At 39.1% G+C, this 15,877-nt stretch overlaps 1 protein-coding gene across 2 annotated transcripts in view; it reads left to right on the top strand.

Moving 5' to 3' along the window:
• The window catches only part of MAN2A1 (mannosidase alpha class 2A member 1), a 260,528-nt gene that overhangs the window by 171,999 nt on the left and 72,652 nt on the right, over window positions 1–15,877 (top strand). For both annotated transcript variants that reach the window (XM_077139007.1, XM_077139008.1), the window contains exons 20-22: window positions 2,315–2,509; window positions 13,197–13,307; window positions 14,796–14,944. In XM_077139007.1, coding sequence (XP_076995122.1) covers window positions 2,315–2,509; window positions 13,197–13,307; window positions 14,796–14,944 — 455 coding nt within the window. The remainder of the gene's footprint in view (window positions 1–2,314; window positions 2,510–13,196; window positions 13,308–14,795; window positions 14,945–15,877) is intronic.

Raw genomic sequence — 15,877 nt, 5'->3', positions numbered from 1 at the left:
CCTTTGTTGCTGCAACAGTGATAAGAAAGTATTTAAATGATGGAACCCTGAAAGCTGGGTGAGACTTTGCCCCTCACCCCCTCCCCCCAGCAGGCTGGCGTCCAGCTGCATTCTTTGTTCCAGGGACTCTTAGAGCATTAAACCACAACTATTGTATAAACTTCTCTTCCTTATCTTCCGAAGGACAATACAACGCCCTGCACAGTCCTTGAAGTTCTCACATTCAGAACATTGTTTCTTTTTACAAGAGTTTTTTTTCAAAATGTTTTTAAATCTTAATCTTTTTTTTTCCTTTTAATCCAACAGTAGTTAAAGGATGAGGCTTATCGTTTTTATTCCAAAAGGGATCTGTTTTCCTCTAAGAAGGTTGGGAGGATGTGTGGGGTTGCAATTCTCAGCACAGGTCAGCATGGGGCTGACTCCCTGAGATTTACCTGGAGTGGCTTTTTCAGCTTCATGTTCCCAGAGCACCTTCCCAGAGGGATTTGAGACTCACTGGATTTGGATTAGAGCTAAGACATCTGTATTTTTAAAAAGCTCCCCAAATCATTCTGATGTATTTGGGGTAGCATCGAGGGTCAGGAGAACTGACTTGGGCTTGGAAGGAGTAGTATTTTCCCACATTATTGTTTCGAAGCTCAGGGAAGCCAGGAATTCCTCCAAGAACATAGGGCAAATCCAGAGAGGTTTTTCTAAATGTTTCTTGCCCTAGAGTGGACCTGATGCTTCCCAAATCTGATAGGACAGGTGTTTTCTTTTCTGTTGGAATCTTTTATTCTTTTTTACCCAGAAGTTATTTTGTCAGCAATACTGACCTAGAATATGAAGTTCTTTGATCTAAGAGTGCATTTAAAGTGTTTTGTTGAAAACTTCCTGCTCTATTCATGTCATTCTCTGAGCTACATTACATTTCAGTATTGTTGGGGAATGTTGTTTTATATGCTTTATTTGAACTTTCCTTAAAAAAGAATTTAGAGAGATGCATTTTCTACAACTCTTTCAAACCTAGTATATTTTTGTCAGCATCTTAATATTGCCATGTCCCTTTGCTGTCTTTTAAGTGTTGTTTTTTGTTGTTGTTGTTGTTGTTTTCTTTCCATGGCCTAATTGTAATGGCATCTGTGGCTAGCTGCTAGCAATATGTTAGTTCACTTTTTGCTAGCACTCCTCTGTCCAATGCTAATCTGACATTCTGATTTTAGCTCTTTATCTTTTGTAAATCCTGCTTTTCACAGATAAGTAGTCAAGCCTTTTATCTGAGCCTTGTATTACCAGAAATGATGCAAAATCAGAATAGAACCACTGAAATAGTCATTTTTTAATCACAATACAAAATTAAATTTGCTTCGAATGTAGCTAGTGATCAAAGGACCTTTCCATGTAAATTATTTTCTCTTCTCAGTGCTTCTGTATGTCTGTTTTTACTCTTTAGGCATTATTGGTAAAGACTCTACTTAGCCATTGATGTAATTAGTTTTGCATCATCTAGAATATGTAAATCCCCACTCCTGGTTGACTTATTTAATGTTGGAACATGCATTGAGATGCTTATATATATTTATACACCATAGCAAAGTCTAAAATATCTTTAAATTATACTGAATCATCATGTATTATATAAATGTGTGGTTAGTATTCCTATAACATATAGAATGTTTCCTGCTTGGGGGATAACATAGATTGAAGCAGTTGACAATGATTTATCAAATTTAAAGGAAGCAATCAGATAAACTAGATATGCCACCTGTGTTCTTTAAATTTGAATTTTTTTAAATACTATAATTAAGCAGAATTTGGCTCCTATTGTTTGATAACTTATAGATTACAGGTTTGGATCAGAACATGTCTTTATAGTCTTATTAAATATAGTAATAGAACCATGAGAATATGATGGATAAAACCTGAGGGAAAAGAGAGATAACATTTGATGATGTACAAAATATATGAACATCCTGAACCATCTACTTTTAAGAGTTTTGTGGGAGGTTGAGAAAGAGCTTCGATAAAAAGTTATGCCTGGTCCTAAAAAGTTTATAGACAATGTTGTCAGTAATTTTAGTCTTAAATTAATGGAAAAGAAATTATTCTTATGCATACAAGTTAGGTGGGCTCTATTTGTTATCCTGTATTGCTTAGAAATTAACTTGGCAATCTACTCTATGTTTGCTAAGACCATTATTTATAGCATATAATAAAATCAAAGTCTCTGGGTATTTCTGTATTTAGTTTATATTTAAACCTTGTCAAGTAATTCAATTGATGTGATAAGAATTGCAAACAAATAGCTCTTAAATGTGTTCTTTTTTCTTGATAGGAAGAAGAAAAGAATTCCGTTAGTTATCCTTCTCTCCTTAGCCACATGACTTCTGCTTTCCTGAATCATCCTGTCTTCCCAATGACAGAAAAGGTTTCCTCTCCCACGCCTGAGCTGCTGGATGAATTCTCTCCACTAGTGTCATCTTTGCCTTGTGACATTCATCTAGTTAATCTGAGGACAATACAGTCAAAGGTATATCCCAGAACTTATCTATAAAAAATTACTTTTAAAATTATACTTGGTATGAGGGGGTGAGGAGAGAAAAAAAGATACTGTGAGCTTTGCTAAACTTTGAGGAATGATTAAGAAGGCTCCACCTTTAGGCAGAATCATTGTGCTTTTCATTTGACTCTTGCTGTATAGTTTAGAGCATATCCTGACACTAATTTATTTGATTTTCAGAAAAGTTCTGCATGGTGAGCAGATCAGGGAATATTATCTTCTTCTCACAGATACAGGAGCTAAAGCTAGCCTAAGGTTGCATAATTAGTAGATGGGAGAATGGGCCTTAAGATCTGCTCTTCTGACTTTTCCAGTCATTCTTCCTTATTAGCCAGTATTTCTCAGAAGTTAGAGAAATAGAAAGCATAGTGCTTAATTATTTTTATAGCAGAGGTTTCGTATTTTAATATTCTTCTGAAAATCACTTCAACCCAAACCTTCATACTGAGAAACCAACTGCTTAGGTGAAATATGAAGATATATTGAAAAAAGAGCATGGGATATGTTATTAGGTATGGAATTTTAATTCAGTGGGACAGCTTTAGTTTACTGTGTGCCCACTTTCAAAGTCACAGACATTTCACATAATTCTTAAAGTTTGTAGAAATTTGAATAGAATTATATTTAGCTGGTAGTGGTAACTGGTTTGGGTTCTGTGATAAACATAGTAAATGGCCTCAGTTTACGAACAATGAACTAAAGCAAACCAAATGAAATAAGGACAAATGTCCACAAGATAAAGCACTTAGGATTCTTAAAAATTAGATGTGCAAGATAAGGAACTTATGCCTGGCCATGCAACAAAATATATATGGTTTGTAATACTACAAATGAGTACTAGAGTCTCGTATGTAGAGCTCAATATGTTGAAAAGCTTGTTTGATCATGTGAATAAATCTGCTGTGTGCCAAGTACTACTATAGGCACTAGGAAAATAGTCTTGTACAAAACAAAATACCCCTGCCCTTCTGGAGTGAAGGGTATAGTGGGAGGAGAAAAATAATTAAAAAATAAGAAAAACCTATAATATGTTAGATGTTGATAAGTGCCATGGAGGTAGGGGCATGGGTGCTGGGGAGGAGAGGAGAGTGATTGGAAAGGAGGTATTGCGAGTTTGAATAGGATGGTTGGAGAAGGTTACAGAGAAGGTGATAATGCAGCACAAATCTGAAGGAAATAAGAGACACAAAGATTTCTGGTAAGCAAGTTTGAAGGCTCTGAGGTAGGAGTTATGGTCAGACTATAAGCTCTATGAGATGAAGCGCTTTTGGTTTATTCATTGTTGTATCCCCCTTCCTGGAGTAGTGACTGCACATAGTAGGTGCTTGTTGTAGTTAGTAAAAGCTGCTGGAATGTGATATACCAAAAACAGAATGGCTTTTATAAAGGAAAATTTAATAAATTGCAAATTCACAGTTCTAAGGCCATGAAAATGTCCAAATTAAGGCAAGGCTATAAGAGTTTCCAAATTAAGACATCTAGGGAAAGATACCTTGGTTCAGGAAGGCCGATGATGTTAGGGGTTTATCTCTCGACTGGAAAGGTATATGGGAACATCTGCTAGTTTTCTTTCCAGACTTCTCTAGCAGCTTCCGTGGGGGCATTTTTCTTTCTTCATCTCCAAAGGTTTCTACCTGTGTGGACTCTGTTGGGTCTGTGGGCTCTGTCGGTTCTCGTGGCTCTAAAGCTTTTTCCAAAATGGTTCCCTCTTAAAGGGCTCCAGACGCAACCCCACCTTGAGTGGGTGGAGAACGTCTCCATGGAAACCATCTAATCAAAAGTTTCTACCCACAGTTGGGTGTGTCACATTGCCATAGAAACAAAAATATTTCATCCAGCAGTATTGAATGAGGATTAAAGGACATGGCTTTTCTGGAGTCCATAATAGCTTCAAACCGGCACAGTGCTCAGTAACTGTTTGTTGAATGAATGAATCTTGTGGGTGTTCTTTCTAGGATTCTGCTATGGTCTTTTTCAGGTCTGCATAGCAGCTCATGGAAAGAAGAGACTAGGGGCGGGCAGCCTCCCTGACATGACATGTCATTAATTCCTGAGCCGAAAGAGAATAAAAGGATAGAGTAGAAGTCAGCAAACACTCTGGGCCTCAGGTTACCACCTCCCAGGTTAGAAGGTGGCAAGTGTTAGTGACCAGGACCTTCTGCTGAGGACAGCAGCCGCTGTTCCTTAGCCTCACTTCCAGATGACTCTTCCCCCGTGATTGTTTGAAATAGGATTGTCTTCTGTGAGTAGCCTGAGCTGACTGGAGTCAGTGGATGTGGGATTTTACCTACTGCAGCTCAGGCTGGCACACGTTTCCCAGGTCACCTCATCTTAGTGGCCGTCTATTCCCTTATTATACCCTGCTTCCTGCTGTTGGCTCTCATCCTACAATATTAATCTAGTTACTTCCTAGGCTTGAAAACCCACTACCTGTCAAATCAATTCAGACCTTTGAGCATTCAGGCCTTCTACAGGTAGACCTCCACCTGCTAGCCCAGATTTGCTGCTTATTGTTCTTTTCTCCTTTGGACGGGTGAACCGCCTTCTCTACCTGCTGACTGACTGCCCACTCAGCTGCCATTTATATGGGGCAGATGTCAGTAATGCCTGCTTCAGGTCTGTTGTGAGAAGCACATGAAATAATGCTGTGAAAGCCCCTTGCAAACAGAGGTGCTTTGTAAATCTGCCTTGCTATCCTGATGAGTCTTTGGAAATGCCGCTTCGGGTGTAACTTGGGATTTGGGGCCAAGAATAGAGAGTACTTTCAAAGCATAGAGATTTGATAAGGAGAAGTAAAGACTGAAATTTTAGTGTATATCAATAACTACCATGCTGACATATGCTCAGAAGTAAATATTTGAGGCTGTTTTGCATTATCATATCAATTGGTACCTGTTCCTTTGTTAACCTTTGACTCTTAGCATGTATTTGTAATGGTTGCTTAAAAGCCCAATGGTAGTCCAAGGGGATTGGTGCATTCAGGATGTCTCCCTTCAAGAATTGCTCTCTGTCCCTTAACCTCTGATAATGCAAAGATAATAATTGAAGGATGGTGATGTGGATATTGATTCAAAGAAAGTGTGTTGCTTAAAAGATGTCAGGATAAGGATGCACAGGTGTTGAGTAGTAGAATGTTTGCTTTCCATGCAGGAGACCTGGGTTTCATTGCCAGACCAGGCACTGCCCCTCTCCCCCCGCCCCCAAAAAAGATGTCAGGATAATTTCATGGTTATACTAAAGGAAAGGCAAAAATGACTCTGATTAAATCCAGAAGCCAGGCCTAAATATTTTGGCCTGTGTTCCTGTTTTTGTAAGCAGGCAACTCCCAGCATACAATAATGGGTTGTTTATTTGGAGATTGCAATTAATTTTTCCTACTGAAATATGTTAACATAGAGGTCAGGTTCCAAGCAAAACCATAGAGGCCTGCTTTGCCCTAAGTAAGTCTTTTCCTCGTGAGCACCTGACTATTTCCATGACAGACATCTGTCCGTCTGAGTCCCTCCTTGCCATGATAAGGGTGCATCTCTTCTTCCTCCTCATCTTCCTCCATCACAGTGGGATGCAGGATGCCCCTCCCCTGCTGGTCCATCACCACGCTGCTGTCCAAAGGTTCTTCCATTCTAAATCTCAGCTGTTCTTCCTGACTTCTGGTGCAGAGAAGTGTTATAGGGTCAAGGAGCAATGAGAGGAGAGGTGGGGGCTGGAGGTGTGGTAGCCCACTGGTGGGTCAGCAGTTCCAACCACCAGCCTTAAAATTTACTGTGTCCCAAGCACATAGGAAAGAATTTCAAAATATAAATTCTAATGTAGATTATAATAAGAAGAATCATTATTATTTTTATATTATTCTAAAGTGGATTCTCTGCAGTACGTCTGGTGTGGGAGGCCCAAGAATGGCTAATTTGAAAAACTCTCCTTATGATTCCAGAAGTTGCTGCATTATCTCCATTTACTAAATGGGAAAAGTAAGGGGTAGAGAAATTAAATGATTAAAATAAAAAGTAATTCTACAAATGAACAGCAGAGTCAGGACCGTGTCCATGACTGAATCAAGGGCTATATATACATGACCTCAGAACTAAATCTGTTCTTAAAAGTCTAATCTTTCAACAATTGTCCCATATTAGTGGAGGAGTTCACATTATGTTTTTATGTTGGCATATCTTGTTTTGTTACTTTATATATGTTTTTTTAAAAAATAGTGTATGTCATTTTTTGTGGTCAGAGAAAGAGGGGATCAAACATCTCTTGAAACCCTCCTCGCATTGTGCTTGCATGACCCAGCATGTTCCCGCCTGTTCCATCCCTCTCTGGAAACTCTACCCCTTCTCATCTTGTAGACTGTCTTCCACCTCTCTTCTGTCTGTCATCCACTTTCCTTGCAATATCAGGAGCTTGACGTATGCTTCGGTTTGCTAAAGCTGCCAGAATACACTATACCGGAAATGGATTGGCTTTTACAAAGGAAATTTATTTAGGTTACAAATTTGCAAGTCTAAGGCCATGAAAATGAATCAAGGCATCAACAAGATACCTGGTCACTGAAGAAAGACCGCTGGCATCTGGAATACCTTTCAGCTGGGAAGGATCATGGCCGGCATCTGCTGGGCCTCTCCCAGTTCATTGCTTTCAGCTTCTGATTCCAGTGGCTTTCTCTTCGTGTGTCCTGTGGGTCTTCTCTTAGCATCCCCAGGGCGTTTCTCTAGCTTAAGCATCTGTGGTCCTCCCTTAGCTTCTCTTGGGCAAACTCTGAATTTCATCTCTTAGTTTAGCATCTCCTGGGCATTTCCTTTTCTAAGCATCTGTGCTTTCTCCAAAATGTCTCCCTCTTAACGGACTCCAGTAAGTGAATTAAAATCCGCCTTGAATGGACAGGGTCACATCTCCATGGAAACAACCTAAGCAAAAGGTCCCACCCAATAGGTCTGCCCCCACCAGATTGGATTTAAAAACATGACTTTTCTGGAGTATGTAACAGTTTCAACTAGCACAAAGCATTAAAAAGAAGCTTTATAAGGGTTGAAAACTTCATCACAGAAAGAACATCACTTCAGGGTACCAAATGGGAAAACCAGGCCATGAGGAGAGTAATCATCTCAGGAGAAAGAGGTTTTGGTGTAGAGGGTCGTAGGAGAATCTCACGTAGGGACGGATCAGGAGGCAGGGTTCTGAACGCGAGAGCTGCAGATTCAGCCTGGAATGGTGGGGCAGGCCGGGGACTTGATTAACCCATTATGCTAACCTTCACAGAACCTTCCACTTTGATGGTCTAGGAAATTATATGTAGCACAACCATGGTTTTTTTCTGATAACTTCCATTTCTTTTTTCTTCAGCACGTCCTCTTACAACCTGATTTCAGATATGTTTTTATTTAATTTAAAAAATGACACATGCACACGAACACAGAGCACTTAACTCTTTGTCCTGTATGGAATTTATTTTGATTCATGGTTAACCATTTCTTCTTGCTAACCAATCATTTCAGTACCAACATCACTTACTGAATAAGGTTTTCTTTCCCCACTTGTTTACACTACCCCATATTTTTTCTTATAAGAGGCAGTTTCAGGTTTTTATTTTGTTTTGCCTTTCTTACAAGAATTGTTTGATCCTTTATTGATCTCCTTAGCTTCTGAAAAGGTGAAAATTGTGGGAAAAACAAATTCCGTTGTTGTACTTATCTAAGAATACCCATTCGCCTTCCCTTTCTTTCTATCTCCTTGCTCAAAATAGGATAGCTGTTATTGGACATTTTAATGAGTACCCTGGAAAATGATTTTCTGCTGGTTATTTCTTGTCTCAGGACTGGCAGCTAGGTTTCAATTTTCTAATCTTTCCAGCTTCCAGAATGAACTAAAAATGAGCATTGCTAGGCATCTTCAAAGAGTCTGTGCTGGATGAAGAAATCTTCCCACCAGGTGTTTGGCCAACGCCTTACTCTGTGTGCACCTTAGAAGTATAGGAGAGAATGGCACACTCCTGGGGATGCTGCTCAAAGCAGTGGTTCCTCTCTTCCCCAGAAAAGAAATGTATGCATATACAGTATTCACTACAGTTTTTAGAAGTTTACTGATTTTTTTGAGCTCGCATTATTGAAAACCAAAGCAAGTTTCTTTTGCTCTGAAAGAGGAATAATATTTTAATAGAGAAGTATTTGCCTGTTCCTTTCCTTAGGAGGGATTGTCATACGCAGGTATCATTTTCAGAATGGCTTAAATCCTATTTGAAAGGAGATAAATAGATGGGTGGATGGGATATAGATGAATAGAAATTAAAATTTGCAAATCTTGCTTTCTCAATTATTATACATTTTGATAAATTGGGATGTTATCTCTGCTAGAACAATTAAATAAGTACTCTGTTTCTCCGAGCTTAAGTCAGAAGTGTAATCTCCTTTAGTTTGCAACATTTTGTTATATCAAAAATATTTTCCTTGTGTGCAGTGTGAATATATCTCAATAAAACCACTTTTAAAATGGTGTGTGTGTGTGTGTGTGTGTGTGTGTGTGTGTGTGTGTGTGTATCTTCCCCTTTCCTCTCATTGCCAGCATGTTCTATGGTCACTAGTCCATGGATAGAGCAAAGAATGAAGCTGTTGGGAGCACAGACTTTGGAGCCAGACCATGGGTTTAAAACTCAGCTCCTCAGCTTGCTAAGCTGTGTGACTTAGAACAAGTCACTTGAACCTCTAACCCTCAATTTCCACGTTAGTTATATGGTAATAATAATAGTACCCACTTTGCAGGTATTCTGAGAGTTAAATGAGTTAACATTTATTAAACACTAAGAACTGTCTGGCATGCGCACAGTAAGCACTCTGAGTGCTTGACAAACTGAGGTTCTCAACAGTCATACTTTGGTCATCAGCAGTTGTGAGTGTTCCTAATAAAGAAATACAAATGTCTGCAATTATTCATAAATTAGAAAAGGTTAAAGTTTATTGCCAAAGTAAATCTTGGTGCCACTTTGACCTGTTTTCCAGATGTCCTTTATTTCTAATTTCTAAGATTGTTTTAAACAGCGTATGTACACTTGTCTATAACCTGGGCATTAATTGGCTGTAACCTGGGTATTACACAACAGCATTTTGAAGGTAACACTGTTTTTGTCCCATTTTACAGAAGTCATTGACTTACAGGTGGTAACTTGTCCAAGGTCACACAGCCAGTAAATGGATATATGGGAGACAAACTCCAGCGTGTTTGCCTCCAGGTCCCTCCCCAGAACCCTATACTGCCTCTTGCCTGGTAGCAAAAAGGAAGGGAAGTCCTAAAAATTTGGGGAACACACTGCCTATTTTTCTCTTATCTACTGAAAAATAATGGAGCACCCCCAGAAAGGTATATCAAATGTGAACCATGGGTAAGAAAAGGTCTTTAAGGACTAATATAGGGTTATTAGTGATAATTGCTATTGGAGTATAAGTGAGAATACTTTGTGATGGTGTGATCGTATATATTTAAATATGGTATAAACTTGTGTGCCTCCTCTCCTTTTTCAAAGGTTGTTGTGAGATTAAATAAATTAATCCATGAAAACATTTTGAGCAAGTGCTCAGTAAGCGTTCATTGCAATTACTGTTATCGTCTGTGTGTTTTTGTAAGAGTTTGTTAGACCTCAATCCTCAAAGGGGCTCTTGATGAGTGTAGCCTAGTTCACTGAATTTACAGAGATTAAGTGATTTACTCAAAGTCATGTAACTGGTTCATGGTGGAACCAAGCCTTGCCTCTGACCCAGCTTTTCTCTAAACCCTGATGGTTTTATTCTGCAAGCCAAATCATTTTCCCCCACACTCCACTGAGTTGCTGGAAAAGCCTTACAAGCCCAGCTTTGTCTGTAAGCTGGACATTAGTTTTATCCCTTGAAATAAGTTCCGCTATGGATTTTCCTTATGTGCATTTTGAATACCTCAGCCTTGGTCCAGTGATTCAGCCACAAGTGCGATGCAACCTCTTTCACAAAGGCAGTTAATTAGGAGTTCACTTAGCATGCACAGTCTTTGGGCACAAAATTGTATTTCAAAAATTATAACTTCTTTTCCCCGTCTTTTCTGGGGTCTAGATACTACTGATGTGTTAATGAGCATGAAAACCATTCTTCCAAAATACGTTTACTATCCTAAGTCTACTGTGTGGCTGCTTAAAGGTATCTGTTTTCCTGCATGCATATTCAAGTTAAATTCACAGTTTCTCCACTTTGAAAAGCAGTTTTCTTGGAAATAAAATGTCTGGACAGACTTTGAAACTGAAAAGCTGCTGCTTTTGCCTTAGGTATTTTTCCGTGAAAACTGATACTTTCATGAATATTTGATTCTTAAAAACTTGGACAAGATGATTACTGTTGCAGTTAGTGTTCTAGTCCTTATAAAAACAATGCAGTTGCAGTTTTTAAAGAAAGGATAACTTTTTTTCCCTCGGTGAAAGTGAATTTTGAAATGATTTAATCTCTACTTTTGAATCTGAAAATTTGCTTTAAATCCCTTGGTAGAATTCAAAGGTAGGATTCCAAAGGTGTTTCTCTTTCCCACTTTTTTGTCCCCTCGCTGCTAAGGCCCCACACATTCATTATTCCGAGAGTAAATGTGTTGCAGGAATTTTAACAGTGACTGCTATTAGCAGCTTTTATAGGATGATCAGGCAAATTAGTAAATGGCCAGATTCCTTAGGTTAATCGTGATAAGTGCTTTTAAAAGAGTCTAATTAAGAGGTGATCTAAACTGTGAACCGGAATCAGGACTTGGATATGATTTTGATGTATAATCGTAAACATATAATTTGGGGGGTTGCCAATTGCTTAGATACAGAATTATTATGTCAGAAAGGAAATCTGTGAATAAGAAGTTAAATGAGAGTCTTATATCTAATTTGTAACTGTTACGATAATGATTGCCAATATTTATTTGTTGGATTATGCTGATAGAAATAATAGCTAGCTTTTACTGAGGGCTTTTACTATTCACCAGATACCCTGAAAAATGCCTCTCTTGTTATTTCATTTCATCTCCATTTTTATGGAAAAGGAAAACTGGGTTTCGCTGAAGTCAGCAGCTAGTTGCAGGGCTGATGTGCCCATCTGAGACTAACTCTCAACCCAGGCTCTGAACCACTTCTGCCTTCAGCTTCTGCATCAGCACCTCCTGTCCTCTAAAAGTAATATTTTCAAAGGGTTTACCCATACCGTGACCCCATAAAGGAGGTGGGTGTATATCGATTATCTCAGGAGGAATAAATGACTATTCCAGGGTTTCACAATTGGCATATGATAGAGTTCTCTTGTCAGCCCTCTGGAGATCTTATATAGATAACAAATGAAGGATTTTTCTTATGTGCTACTTTTGTGCTATTTTAGGAGCATGTGAAATTTATTAAAATTGTGTCAGAAATCATTATCATACGACTAAGACTTTCTGCATGTATCATAAATAGTCCTGTGGTGACTCAGAATTCTTTAAATGACTTTGTTCTCTCCCTTCAAACAAAATCTTAGCATTGCTGCTGCAAACTACCAGTGTGAAACATCTTAGCATAGGTTATTCCAGCCAAGAATCTGAGGTGAGGACAGCTTTAAACTGTTCAGGCACATTAAAATCAAATCAGTGGTGGGGATGCTGGCAGCTACTCAGAAAAGATGTCTCTATAGCACATTAAGGAATCTTATCCCCTAGTGAGGATGATCAAGAACTTGGGCATATTAATATCTGTGGCCAGAAAAGGGAGAAATGGATCATTTTTGTTCTTGTGTCAGTGCCAAGCGGCACACATCTCTCTTTTGAATAAATATGCTTTTCTTAATTCTCCCAAGGAATTTCAACTCATTTTGCTAATGATCATAAACATCTCCCCACTTGAGGAAACATAAAATTTATTAATATGATTGTAATTTAAAATATTCAAAGACCTGAAGCATGCACGCCATCATTATTTAAATAGATGCAAGAGTTTTTACTGCAAGAAAGTGTATACTGATGCCCATAGCTGACTTGTCATGTTTAGTATTTTGCTTTTTGCCTACACAGGGAGAATGGCTTCTGTGATGTGAATTTAAATGATACATCTAGCTAATAAATGTGGATTGGCCTGGCAAGTGATGAGCATAACTAATTCAATTTAAATGTTTCTTGTATAAAAATAATGAATAGCCACATTAAAAATTAACAATGTTAATGCAGGCTACAAAAATTAGTTTTTAATGAAAAAGCATTTTTCGATCTTAGGATGGATGTTACACCATTCGGTGACCTGATAAAGACTAAACTCAGGTACAATCTATACAACAGATATATGTGTCAAAAATAAAATTAAAATGGGCGGGCCACGGTGGCTCAGCAGGCGGAATTCTTGCCTGCCATGCCAGAGGACCTGGGTTCGATTCCTGGTGCCTGTCCGTGTAAAAAAAAAATTGAATTAAATTAAAATGAAGTGCTGTATTTGAAGAAACTTGGAACATCATATCTTCTGACCCCAGCCTTGAGGGGGTAGGCAGGCATGCATGCTGAACATGTAACCTGAGGGGCAAATGGCTTTGCCTAACTTCAACACTAACAATGAGTGTTTGAGATTTGGGGGTGGTGAAATCAGGAGAGTGGTATGTGGCAAACTGTGAATATTTGCTTTAACCTTTCTGTGGTGTGTTGACATTCTGCTCCTTTGTAGGTGGGCCCTGGATATTCCGATGAGGCAGCCTTGGTTCTCCACAGGAAAGGGTTTGATTGCCGCTTCTCTAGCAGAAACACGGGGCTGCTTTGCTCCACTACTCAGGGAAAGGTAAGTTGTTTTGCTTGTCAAGTTAATGTGCTTTGAAATCCTCACTTTCTGCAAGTAATCTGAAAAGGTTATGCTGGCTCGTTCCCCTCGGAATTCATAGCTGGAGCATGTGCACATTTGAAAGCAGTTGTTCCGAGGCCATCCATTTCCAAACTACAGAGCATTTTCTCACCACTCCCCACATGTCCTCTTTCCCTGGCCACATGTGTTTACATGGCAGTCTCATTCATCGATGGCAAACCCAAGTCCTACAGGGACTGAGGCAGGTTTCACGGTGACTGGAGCAGACTGGATGCCATAACAAGGGAGCATTAAGGAATAAGTAGACTGTGGCCAGTGGCGTAATTCACCACAGCCCAGTGGGCAGCTGGACTTAGCTCCAGTTACTTGTTTCCTCGAGGGGAATAAATGTAAGCCTAGATCTTCACAGTCCTCCAGATTTGCATATGACCCAGCATTTCAGGCCAAACAGATCGCTAGGCTGAATGCTGCTTACAGGCTGCCCATTTTTGATTTCTGCTCAAGTTGGTCTTGCTTGCAGTTTCTTCTGTTGCCTCCTTGGAAATAAACAAACTTCCAGTCTTCGGCCTCTATCTCAGAGCAGGCTGTAATTCAGAGAAGGGAGTTAGGCTGGTTCTAGCATTGAGGCAGGTCTGCCCACCAGGCAACTCAGCTGACCAAGCCCTCCTCCAAACCCCTTATATGCACTGTGGACCAGGCTCAGAATTTAGTTCCAGCCCTACAAATAAGTATATGCTTAGGACCTGAAGAGCAAAGAAAGAATATCTGGTGTGGGAAATAGAGATGTTCTCCATTCTTTTACACTGCCCTTCAGGGAGTTGGTGCTAAAAGAGCACAGATACTTTAATTTTTTCATTTTATGTACATTCTGCCTTATTACTGGTGATCCAGATACACTTGGCTGTTAGCGTTTGCATTCTAACATTAAGGCATTGCTTCTTAAAGGTGTTTATACAGGATCCAGAGAGGCACATTAGGATAACCTAGTAGGGGTGAGGGAAGCTATTTTTCTACGTTCCAGAGCTTGGTCTCCCTGGCATAGGGAACTTCCCTTGCTGATGGGCCTGTATCGTGTCTCTCACATGTATTGCAATAAGAAAAAGAAAATGCTTGAGAACCACTATTGTGAAGTATAAGTGATGGTTGAAAGAGAATAAGGATCTTTTTACGCTTGTCAGCCCACAGGTGTCCTTTCTTTTTTGAGAAAAGTAACCCCTGCATATGATGCATTTCTAAGCAGTACCACAAGGCATCATCTCACCATTACCAGTTTCTAATGTCTCCCCCCGGGGGCAGTCTGTGGGGCAGGCACACATATTTGTATATAGTCTCTCCTCCCTTTTTTTTTCCTACTTGAAGGAGAAGTCCTAAGCATACTGTTTTACTGTATTGTATATAGATGCACTACTGATCTCTGTTCAAAGTTGATTAAAATACGATTTAAAATTTTTGTCATCTGCTCTTTAGATGTCGGTACAGAAACTTTTTAACAAGTTTGCTGTTGAAAGTCTCACACCTTCATCATTATCCTTGATGCATTCACCTCCAGAAGCCCGAAATATAAGTGAAATCAACTTGAGTCCCATGGAAATCAGCACATTCCGAATCCGTTTGAGGTGAACCTGGCTTTCAGATTTGCATTGGGAAACATTGGCTTTTACACCTTCTTGGTTTGACGTGCAATAAGGAAGCACATTATTTTAGCTTCTGGCTACTGTGAGAATATGAATTCTGTGATTTTTTTTTTTTAAGTAGTACAGTTGCAGGGGGCCAAAAAGCCATGGTATAAACCAATGTTTTGTTTTTTTAAGTTCTTTCCGCGAACTACCATCATCAGAATAATCTGATGAAACAAAAGAAGAAATGTCTAAAGACAACCTCTCAACAGATTGTATCTCAGGTTAAATGCTAACTAATTGTGACTGTGTTGGGGGTTGTAAAGAGGTTCTTGCAAGTATTCATGTTGCTGATGCTTTGTTTGTTTTATGAAAGTTTCCATCTGACCGAAATGGAATTAAAAGCTGGTGGGTAATAGCTAATGGCCAAAATGGTTGCAGTTATTCATACAAATTAGAAAAATCTGTGTGTTGAAATATGTGGAAAAGTGCAATCCATCAACCCTAATAATATACATAGTGGATTTCCATGCCTTTTTATAATGTACCTCTTGACCCTTTCCTTCCCATCCTTTGTAAGTAGTTCCAGCACTATCAGATTTTCATTCATTCAGCAGTAGAAAAAGAGGCATATTTTCGTTACTTGACAATGTGGGATAGGTGCAATTTATTCCATTGTCACTAAAATAGAAAAAGCAAATCCATAGGTACCAAAAACTTGTTTTAGGTACCTCAAGGTGTCTTTTTACACATCTCATTTGAATACAGGTGTTCTGAGATGAGGTTTTCTATTTTAAAATTACCATATCAAAATAAATGTGCCTTATTTTTTTATAAGTCTTGTTAAATCTTTTGGTGTCCATATTACTGTTTGGGAGGGGAAGACAGGGGGAGAGGGGAGGGGGATGGGACTTTCTATGATACATAAATTAT

This window comes from Tamandua tetradactyla, chromosome 21 (assembly GCF_023851605.1).
Source record: "Tamandua tetradactyla isolate mTamTet1 chromosome 21, mTamTet1.pri, whole genome shotgun sequence".
NCBI classification, from domain to species: domain Eukaryota; kingdom Metazoa; phylum Chordata; class Mammalia; order Pilosa; family Myrmecophagidae; genus Tamandua; species Tamandua tetradactyla.
Note: the sequence above shows the minus strand (reverse complement) of the source record. Positions and strands in the feature narration are given on the sequence as shown.